At 38.6% G+C, this 11220-nt stretch overlaps 1 protein-coding gene across 1 annotated transcript; it reads left to right on the plus strand.

Annotated features, from left to right (window-relative positions):
* The first annotated feature begins 225 nt into the window (after nucleotides 1–225).
* On the plus strand, nucleotides 226–10516 carry TMEM123 (transmembrane protein 123). Its single transcript, XM_009492529.2, has 4 exons — nucleotides 226–282; nucleotides 4907–5098; nucleotides 6561–6714; nucleotides 8913–10516. Exons 2-4 carry the CDS (start codon nucleotides 4909–4911, stop codon nucleotides 8935–8937), a joined length of 369 nt encoding a protein of 122 aa, XP_009490804.2. The 5' UTR covers nucleotides 226–282; nucleotides 4907–4908; the 3' UTR covers nucleotides 8938–10516.
* Nucleotides 10517–11220: the final 704 nt, after the last annotated feature.

Below are 11220 nucleotides of genomic sequence, written 5' to 3' on the forward strand. Positions count from 1 at the left end.
AACCATGACACTGTAACTATGTTCTTGCTGCACTGAGATCTGGAAGCATTTTGCAGGGGGATAAAACCATCTGCTTTGGGATGGAATACTCTGCTCTGTTCCCACTTGTAGCCTGCAAACACAGATACCCTGAGGAGACTATTGTGTTGTGGGTACTTTAATTATAGTATGTTGAAATGAAAATGAATAATATTTTTTTCTTGTTTTCCTTTTTCCTTGAAGACAATAGCAGTTCATCCAATCTCACATCACCCACACAATCTACAGCGACATCTACAGTAGGTATGTACCTGTTCATCTGTCTGTTACTACGAACCTAGAAGTTAGCTCCAAACCTACCCTGGATCATACCAAATTCTAAATAAATAACCATCAAAAGTGAGTATTTGAGACAGGCATTATCATTTTAGGGCTGGGAGGCAACATGTAAAGCAACTCTGAAATGAAGCTATGCTGGGTTTCAAATTCAGGTAGCATGCTTCATCAGTAGGAGCAATGACATTTGCGGTGCCATTGAAAAACAGGAATCAAAATAAAACTTCAAGGAAGAATTGAAAGAAGTTGGTCTTTTTAATGTTCATTCTTTGTCTCTAAGTAAACTTCTTTCATTTTCATGGAGTAAAGATTAATAGGTTGTTGTGCAAACAGTGCATATCTGTTTAATGTTATTTCACCATAAATAGATTTAGGGTATAATGAAGTCCTGAGGGCTTGAGTTTCAAGAGTAAGACTCCATTTCCTTTTAGGTAAGACTCATGGCACCTTATACCATAGAAAATAGTACTTATAGAGCTCATAGCACAAAACAGTGGAGTTAAAACGAGACATGAGCAGCAGATCTGGGACAGTCTGTCACAGGTGCTTTTGCATTGTCCTAGCGCTACCTAACATCTTCCCTTAACAACTTGGCAAAAGAACTGTAGGTAAGAATGATTTCCCAAGGCAGCGGTGTTGTGATGCTCCAACATAAGTAGTGTGTTTCCAAAACACATCTTTGTAGAAAGAAGAAATAGTTGTGTTAGATCAACTAGTAGAGTTTGAAAGCAGACACTTAACCTGGAACACAAACAGTTCATCCACTTGTATTTGCAGTGTTCCAGCTGTTGGCTGTGTCAATATGAGATTATTAAAAAAGGACATTAAGAAATGATCTTCTGGAAGAACTTGAACAGGCTTATTTCACCACATCAGTAATGACTGGTTAGGAATTAATGTCATACAGTTGTTCAGTCTGCTATGCACAGATAAAAGGTGGTGCCTGAGAGAAGAGAAGCTAGTTCCATGCATGAACTGGGTCCCCTTTGTGCCAAGAGCCATGTGAAAGCAGGGCAGAAATATTGGGCAGAAATACTGTGCCTACCCTAAGATACTTTGTCCGTTTGTGGAGTTTTATGCTGATCGTAATGTCCCAACTATGTCATTCCATTTCCAGTACAGCGCTCTTACTTTGTGTCTCTGTAGTCTCCAGATAACCTCTGAGCTACCACACTCAGAAGTTGCTTGTTATTCATTTAAGAATAACTCGCCAGGAAAAAAAAAATCTCTGCAAAGACCTTCCTTTTGATAGCAAGGAAGTTGTGGAGTGTCTCATTCCACTGCCTGCAGTGTACCAGTTTAAGCATGTCAAACTTGGAAAGTGGAGAGATTTTTGTAATCCCCTTGTTGCCGTAGGGCCTTCCCCATGTGTAAAGCCATTGTTAACCACAGGTGTTTCACCCACCCTGTGCTCCAGCCCTTCTGCCCTCTGCTCCAACCCTGACTATGGGTTTCTTGCAGAGGTCTGAGCTTTACTGTGTCTGGATAATAATAGTAAAGAGAGGCCTGTGCCGTTTACTGTTAGGCACAGTACAAATCTATGTGCCTCCTTCACACAGTTTATGATTCACATCCTTTACTCGTCTTTTTTTTTTTTTTTTTGTTAGAAACTTCATAGATTTTCAGACAGTGTGCATCCATTTTGATTATCTGTCTCAACCTCTTCAGAATAAAGACTACTGGATATATGTACTTAATTTTGCTTAAAGTAGCTGCCTTTTTTTTTTTTTTTTCCTGGACGCTTTTCAAGGCAGAAGCAAAAGTTTGTTTCATTCAGTCATTTTCCATTCAATAATAATTATTTTGTATGTTAGCACATGCTTATGCAATTTGAGTTGTGTTTGTTCTTCTTGAGTTAGAACACTAAGGGAGTAGTGCATGCTGCTAAGAATTCTTATCTTTATGCTATATATAGTTTGATTGACGGATATAGCATAGCTATTCAATGTTTGAACACAGGTAGCATACTAAGTAACATACTTGTCTCTCTTAAAAATAAAGCATCATAAACCTGAACTGTATTCCCGGCATGCATCCTTTTTAAATAATAAAAACTAACTCAGGCAGTCTGAATTTGTTTAGCGTGAGGTTCGATGAAGCCCAGCTGGTCTTTTGGGGAAAAAGTAATTAGGGAAATAAAAGATAAAAGGACAGATGTTGCTAGCAAATGTTCTTTCATCTTAACTCTGTTGCTAAAATAGTACGGGTAGGATTTTTCAAAGACACAGAAGAACAGATTGGTGCCCAATTCATGTCAGCTTCCCAAATTCTCCAGCTGCCCCAGATAGCCTCCCACTGAGGTTTTGAAATGACTGATGCTAAATACATCATGAAAGATAAGTCTGTAGGAGAGTAACCAGATTTTATTCTTAATGTTACATCACCAAGGGCTGTAATCTTGATAAAGAAAAAAGGATCACTAGTACGAAAGAGAGGGGGAACAAGTAATATGCAAATTTGCTGAATTTCCTCATGATAGCTGCTTGGATATTTTTTGTGCTTTCTTAGGTTTTCTGTAGGGTAATTCAGTGCCCATGGAATAAGTACCATCTTTGTGTAATACCGTTTAATGTTACGCATGGAACAATTAGCCTTTATATTGCTGAGAAACAGAAGCCAGTTTGACACTCAGAAATCGTGGCTCAAAAAAAAAAAAAAACCACAGAAAACTGACTGGTTAACACTTGCATTCAGATCTGTCTGTCTTTGGTTATCTTTTATATTACGAATGCAGTTACCAGGTGTGGTTTCATGTCATACAACTGTAGATATTTTCCATATAGACATTTCCTTGCTTATTTCCTACAATGAGGAACCATTTGATATTTATAGATCATTGTGCCTTTGGGGAGTTTACCTGTCACTATTAAAATGTGCCCTGAATTTTATCTGATGTATTTTACACATGCTTCATAGAGGAACTGAATTTCCTAATTGTAACAAGGTAAGCACATGAATATAGTACTCCAACTGTTCCATCTCAGTGAATGCTCATTTCAAAATGTTTCCTAGGGTTGTGGCACACGACAATTATAACATCAAAGAACAGGAAAATAAAAAACAATTACTATGGGGACTGTATTGGGCTGTTTCAGTAGTTTTAATGTTAAATGTCTCAGAAAAGTGTTGTGTAGGCCAGTTCCTTTCTGAATGCTTACATTGTTCTATTGTTTGGGGTTTTTAAAGTTTTTGATGTTCACACCTGTACTGGAAGCAGTGATACTTAAGTCTTAGCAAAGACACCATTCTGTGTGTAGCTACTCACATTTTAAACCACACTTACAGGAAGATTATTCTATAGAAGCATTTCAGATGCTGTATAAAAAAAAGCAGAAATTGAGTATCAAGTTTATTGTGGAACTGAGATGAAACTACCTGTTCTTCTGTTGTTCTGGTTTTAGACAATTTCAAGAAAACATGGGTATAATTAGACTTTTGAATGTCCATAATGAAAAGCTTTTGTGGTGTTTAAAATTAACCCAGCTTGTGTGAGGTTATAGAAGTAATACAGAAGTAGACCACTGCAAAGGGAGCTTTTTCTCCCTAAAATTCCTTGATACATAAAAGCTATTTGCCTCATACTGTCTGCTTAGAGAAATGTTAGTTGTGTAACAGGCTTATGTTTCTCATTAGTTCCTTCTTAGAAAAATAAGTAATTATTCTTAAGATCATTCTAGCTGGCTGCCTTCTACTGAGGTTCTAAGGATCTTACTATAAATATCAATATTATTCTTGAATTTTGCTTCATGGTATTTTTATTCTGAACAGTTCATTACTGCTTTCTGAGGAGGGAAGGGGAAATGTTAGGTAAAAGCAGAGTAAAATGTAAAGACGTCAGGTGTCAATTAAACTTGTGAAACAGCATTCCAGTCTTTGTTTTAACCTTGGCAAGACAGCTCGCCACTAAATAAATGATACAAGCCAACAGATTTAGTCAAACTTTTATCATGTGCAGAAAACCTTTTGAACCTCAAGTTTAACATACATACAGAATTCTCTCTGTTAAGTTTAATATACATGCAGCCTTAGTAAAGCCAGTGTATTATTCAAAGCAAATTAAAGATTAAATCATTTCTAAAATGGGGTTGGGGGGGGTGTGTTTTAATGCAAAATCCATTCTTATCAGAAAAGCTTAGTTACCTGAAAAGTTGGGTGCGCTTCAAATGAAAAGTTACTCTTGATCCAGAATTTTATCACATTTTAAAATACTGTAAGTCAGATGTGATTTTATGGAATTGGATAGTGTTATGCAAAAAAACCAAGCCCTTCTAAAAGTTATGAGATATTATCCAGGTTTTCTTTACAGTCTTTCCTTTCAACTATTCCTGACCTTGAGCCCCAGAAATCAGAAATTATGTCTTTCCAAAGGAAATGCATAGGGAAAGAGGCTGTATGCAAGCCTGGGTATCCATGCAGTGGCATTTTCATTGTTAAGCTCTCATCCCTGCTCACTGCAGGGGGGTTGGGCTAGATGATCTCTCAAGGTCCCTTCCAACCCAAAGCATTCTATGATTCTATCTTATTCAATGAGTATACAGTTTATTATTTTTATGTATTTTTTGTGTGATATCACAAACAAAAAATTTCCCAGGTATGTCCACCAGTACTACTCATCTGACCAGTACCAATCAGCCCACCAAAACCACTATGTCTGTCACCTTGACGAATCAGCCCACCAAAACCAGCCAGACAACAAGATCCACCACCACTTCATCAGTCACATCATCACAAATCAATACTACAGTGGTGACCACTTCCAAGATTTCTTTCACATCTGTAACAGGTGAGTTCATGTTTCAAGAAGCTCGTAAAGGGTTGTATACATGTTGATATATGTTGTACAATTGTAGAATTGTTAGTTTTACAGTAGTATAACAAAGGAAGAAGGTCTTTGCATGCTGAAAAATGAGAGTAAGGTGGGGTTTTATTATTAAGTTGGCTACAGCAGTGTTGCTCTGAGCACTCCACTTACTTAAGTGAGGCTTCACTTAACCTGAGAGACCTGACATATTTAGGGGGGGAAAAAAAAAACAAGTGGTCTGAACCAGCAGCCACCAGCAAGGAGATGAGCAATGTGAGGAGAAAGCCTGGCTTTTGAATACAACTCCTATATTTGTTTAGCTCTCCCTTCTTCAGCTTACTGGAACTCATCTCTAATACTTCCTTTTTCACAGCTGACCTGTGGCTCAAAATGTGTCTACTGGCTTGGTAGAAAGACTGAGTTCTGTTCGCTACATTTGTAGCAATGTAATTAATTTTATCCCTAATGGCGGATGCAGTATGACTATGAATGAGCCACACTTTATGTCAAAGTTGTCAAATACGGTTTGACAGTACCCCTTAATACAAAAACAGTAAGTGTAGAAATTCAGTATTTCCTTGCGGCGAGCTGCTTGTTTGTACCACTTCATGTTTGCACTTCTAAATGTGTCGGGGTTGCTCACATATCAGTGAAATGTTACTGGATAGGTGAAGCTGTAATCAGCAGAACTTTTAGTTGGCCACGTAATGCTCCCTGTAGCAAGTACAAATAGAGATGGGCACGGACTGGGTCTTTTCATGGGAGTCTGTAGCAGATAAAACCAGTCTTCACATGGAAACTGCTGTGGCTTATCTGAGGTCGTTATCTGTGTCAATATTTGTGTTGGGCTGCAGAGCTGATCTCACTTGGAGTGTGAGGATACAATTCCATGAGACAAGTTAAAGTGATTTAACAGCTCGTCACCACCAAAAGTATTTTACTCCCACCATGTAACTATAGTGACTGACTTGGTGGTTGTTGGACCCCTCTGCAGACTGACTCAGTATGCTCATCTGATTAAAAGCAACTTTTTTTCTGCTTGGGTTAATTTCAGGCCAGCTTAGAGAGTTAATTGGCTCATGGAGGGTATGAAAAGCACTAGAACTGGCCATAGAAGGGCAGGAGCCGCATGTGTGGATGGAGGAGAGAGCAGGGGGAAGAAAGGCAGGGGAAAGAGGGAGGTAGAGAGGAGAAGGGGAAATCAGTCTTCCAGAGACAGCAAGCAGTTGGATCGGCTCCTCCTGTGTTACCAGAATGTGACACTTAAAAACAGAGCTCTAGGTTTCAGTGTGCTTGGCTGCTATCTTGCCAGTTGTTCTATGTTAAACTTGTCTAGCTGGGTCTTTAGACAGTATGTCAGTGGGGAGAGCAGGATATGGAGGAGTCCTTCAAAACACAATTATGCAAGCTCTGTAAAAAGTGCCTTTTGTTTTCTTCTTTTCAGCCACATCAAAATCTGAGGCTGTCGAAGCCAAAACCTCCAGATTTGATGTGGGCAGTTTTGTAGGTGGCATTATGCTGACACTTGGAGTCCTAGTTATTGTCTACATTGGATGCAAAACCTATCACTCTAGAAGAGGCATTCAGTACAGAACCATGTAAGTTCCCAAGGGATTGTCCCTTGTCAATTTATTACTTTCTTGAGGGGAACAAGGACAAACAAAACAAGGAGAATGAACTCTAATACATACATTTGTTTAATGTAAATTATATGAATATCATTAAGAGATTTAACTGTGATATTTTGTCTTTAACCACTTCAGCTATTCCTCATTATTATGCCTCTCTTCTGAATGGATTTTTTCTCTCATCTATTACATAAAATAATTTTGGTTTTTTTTAAAGGATCCTAGTCCTTTAGATATTCCATGAATAGCTAACATTTCCTTGAAAATATTCCCTTGAAATGTTTGTTGCAATTTGCAAGACTTCTGTTTCTTCCTGACACTTTCTCCTAGACTCTATTTGTCTATTCACTCTTCGGCGTCTTCCTCCCCCTTGCCATTAATTTTTTTGTAGCAGGTCTATTTCCATTACCTATATGACGTCTTGTTGGAACTCTGTTACCATCTCTCTTTTGTATCACCTTTTATGTACCTTCAAGTCTAGTTTGAGCAGCCAGTTTTAAAGCCAGACATCTAATATTCCACATTCTTAAGCCACCACTGTTGAATTGATTCATTTATTTGTTATCACAGAAGACATTCAAAGGCAATATGGCCATTATCCACATTTTTAAAAGCACAGTATTTGATTGTTGTCAATATATAGACTCAAACTTTTGCCCCCTTGCAATATAGGCAGGCCAGCTGGTTGCTTTCTAGTATTTAGTTTCCTGTGTTACCTTGTTCTCAACTCCAGAAACCTGTCCATAGAATTGTATGCACTGAACCTGCTTTAAATACTTTTCACAAGTCCATGAAATGAGAAGTAGAATTCATTTAACCGAATACAGGCATCTGCATCTGAACTACTCATTTCATATCAATCATACTACCCTGAAGTAGGGTAAATCTGTCACATGAATCAGCTTACCCATGCATGTTTGTATTCACTTACTGTGAGGGCAGCTAAGAGTCTTAGATAAAGAAGTCTGTGCTGTGGATATTGAGAGGTATAGGGTGGATCCCACCTGAAGTCACTTGTTTACTCTGTGTACACCAGTGACTTTCAACCTTCCTTGAGCTACAGGCTACTGCTATTTTCCCTGTGGAGTGTAGGTGCTGTACAGTAAATACAAGCCTATTGAGAGTAAGCTTGCTTTTCTTAGTTACCTTTTCAAGACCCTTTAGAAGTTGTCTGTGGGCTTCAGACAGCCTGTGGAATACAAGCTGAAAAACAGCGATTTAAACAGATTCTCTGCCACCACGAAGCAACTGGTCTGTCTCCTTTATGATACGAGATTGGGGGACAGGAGGTAGTAGGTCAGTCTTGTCTTGGGTATGGTTCTTCTTTGTGGAGGTACTCTTTTCCTCTCCTTTGCAGCATTCATTTCTGAGAGCACAGTACCAGTGAGACATCTATGATTTTGACATCATCTTGTATCTCACCCCTTTTGTAGTGAATAGTTCAATCAAAACTGTACCATCTCATTTGCTATTTATACCCAGCTCTATTCAGTTTTCTCCTAGGCTTCCAGACTTGACTCCTTGTCCAACATTGAGTTTAAGAACTAGGAATTCTTAAAACTAGGTTGCATTCCTTTTTCCTATTCAGTATTGTCCACCTCAATTGAGAAGCTTGTTTTAAGCTTGTGAGGTGATGTCATTAGACTTGTTGGGATGCTAGTGTTTAGGCCTTGTGTTTTCTCTCCATCTTGACTCCTGCTTGTTGGTCACAGAATTCAACCAGTCCCTGCTGCACATGTTTACCCACAGTAGTGTTTGAATGGATATTGTAGACTTCAGATCAGCAGTATCTTTAAAATAAAGGAAACCTGTCGCTGAGCTTGTGAACTGCCTTTGATTAGCTGTTACTACTGGATGTAGGTAAGATAGAGAAGATAAAAATACCTGAGCAACAGCTAATCTAAAAATATTTACTTGAATTAAAAGTGAAAGCCAAAATACTAATGAGGCTAGTGAAGCTAGAGGAGTGTTGACAAAATGAAATTGTTCTGTTAACTTCAGGCTTGGCTCAGAGAGGAGTGTAACTCCCAGATCAATGTGCCCTTAGGCCTTCCCAGCAAGATGGCCTCTGTTCACAAAATAACCTTCTTAGCAGCAGCTGGGTGGCTGTTTCTCATGTTGACTGTTGTTTGCACTGCAGGACATTAATTACTGTGTTTCTGTTACAGTGATGAACACGATGCCATCATTTAAAGATACTTCAGGGAAGACTGTTGGAAACCCATCCTATCACAGCTGTTGTAACTTATTTCTGAGAGTTCCTTTCATAAAGATGATCACAGTCTCTAAACCTGTCTTGGGTGCGATCCTGCAAAATGTTGAGAAGCTCTTTAAACATCCTGATTTTTTTGCATTGGCTTTCATAAGAAGAAGAGGAACTCAGCACTTTGTAGAGACAGTATTTTCTTTTTCCAGTATTTGTAACCAAATTTAAAGAAACACACATATTGACTCATTTTAAGATACGCACGCAAGTCTCTGAAATAGCTAACTACTAGCACAGTGGATCGCATCATTGCAATTCTAAGTTCAATTACTTCTCACATATGGCATAAATCCAGTGTGTTCCATAATGGATATAGTAGGTTAAATAGGATACCTTTGAGAGACCAAGCTTAGGTTTTTTGTAAGAAAATTTTTTCCCCCCAATATTTTGTATTAAATTGTATTTATTTTCAAGTTTGATGTGAACTTTAGTTTAGAAATTTTGAACAATTCAGTTAATTTTTATTAGGCTATAAAGGGACATGGTTTGTTAACTGTATAGAAGGTGATAATGAGTACTTTAAACTTCAGTCATTAGGTCACCAGTGACCTGCAGAGACTTTTCTTAACAGGCTATACAATGAGACTAGCTGCAGGAAGCATGAACAGACTGGAGATGTCCATCCACAACCCTTTTCTCTGAATGGGTCCTTATAAGAAAACAGACTGTGCGATCAATATCTTCTTTTTTCTAGCACCTCCTAATGAAGTATGTGGAATTGAAGATAAAATAAAACTGGAAAAAAAAGTAATTGCAACATCATAAATATGATAAAATAGGAAAATTGCTTCTAAAAATTGGGTTTTAAGTTGAATGTAGCAATTGCTTCACTCTTGGTTTTTATTATTAAGAAGCTTTATGCAATGTTTTAGCAGCATTTGATAAGCACTGAAAGTTACACAGAGAAGAGGAAAATCTGTAAGATAGCATTTTAGAAGAATATAATCTGCATTTTTTTACAACTATTTTCAGAACTTGGTACTGCTGCACACATGTACAGAGATCTGGTCAAAAGCCCACTGAAGGCAGCAGGGCATCTCTCAGGCAGCCTTTAGATTAAGGCCCAAATACACTGGGGGTCCCATGCAAGATGCCTGATGCTGTTTCCGTATCACTTCTGCATTTACACCGAGGTAAACCTGCTGACTTCATTAGATGGGCTCCTGATTTACACTGGTGTAAGGAAAACTAGAGCAAGGATCAAGAAACTCAGGCCTGCATCTCCTTATGTCAGTGAATGAATTGCTCAGGCTGCACTGGCAGACCTCTCTCCGGTGAAGAGGGTTGGCGTGGTGGGACTTGACCGTCCTGGTTACTGCTGGCACTAGTGCATCGTGCAGGGCACAGACGGGAGGTGGTGACAGCTGAGGAAGGGCTGTCAGGGGGCTGGGGTACAGCGCAGCGGGGAAATAAGACTACAGCTCTGGCACAGGTTAATTGTTTTGCTGAGCAATAGTTTATTCTGATATGCAATGTTAAGAAGTGGCCATATGGATGGTTTTTTTCCTTTTTCACATGGAGTAGTAAAACCATTGTGTCCAAGGCACAGCTGACTCCAGGAACCCATGGCTAATGAGTAGTCTTAACAGTACCAGCCACACCCCCAAAATGGGGGGTAGCAGGGCTATTTTGGTTTTTGCTGAGATTGAGGTATGGGGGGGGAAGAGTGATCTGAAGTAACTTTTGTGATTTTTTTTCTTAATTGCATTGTTTGGTGGAAAACTTGGCATTTTGACTGGAAGAGTTTGGAAACAATTCTTCCATAGAACTGCAATTCCTTACTTTGTAGAAATTAAGTGCAACTCAGTTACTGGGATTGTCTCACCTCTGTCGTACAGATGAATAAATAAAATTAAATCTTTGGAGTTACTGTATTAATTTAAGTTGGATTTTTATTTTATTAGACAGTTTCGTAGTTTCCTCAACCCTTTCCACAGTCATAACCATTGAGTAAGTGTTCACTATATATACTTTCAAATGCTAGAATACCATACCTAGTGCATTTTTGCCCAGATCAGTCATTTGTAATGTATTTTGTAATCTTGTTACTACAATAAAGCAAAATTGTGTGGTTAAGATTTCAGAGGTGTCAGTGCAAATATTAAACCTGACCTCCTTTCCAGTGTTTGTCTAGTATCCAAAGTGAGGTGCAATTGATAAATCTTACCTTTAACTTTACATTTGCTTTCCAACAGTAAGTGAAAACGCAG

This window comes from Pelecanus crispus, chromosome 1 (genome assembly GCF_030463565.1).
Source record: "Pelecanus crispus isolate bPelCri1 chromosome 1, bPelCri1.pri, whole genome shotgun sequence".
NCBI lineage: Eukaryota > Metazoa > Chordata > Aves > Pelecaniformes > Pelecanidae > Pelecanus > Pelecanus crispus.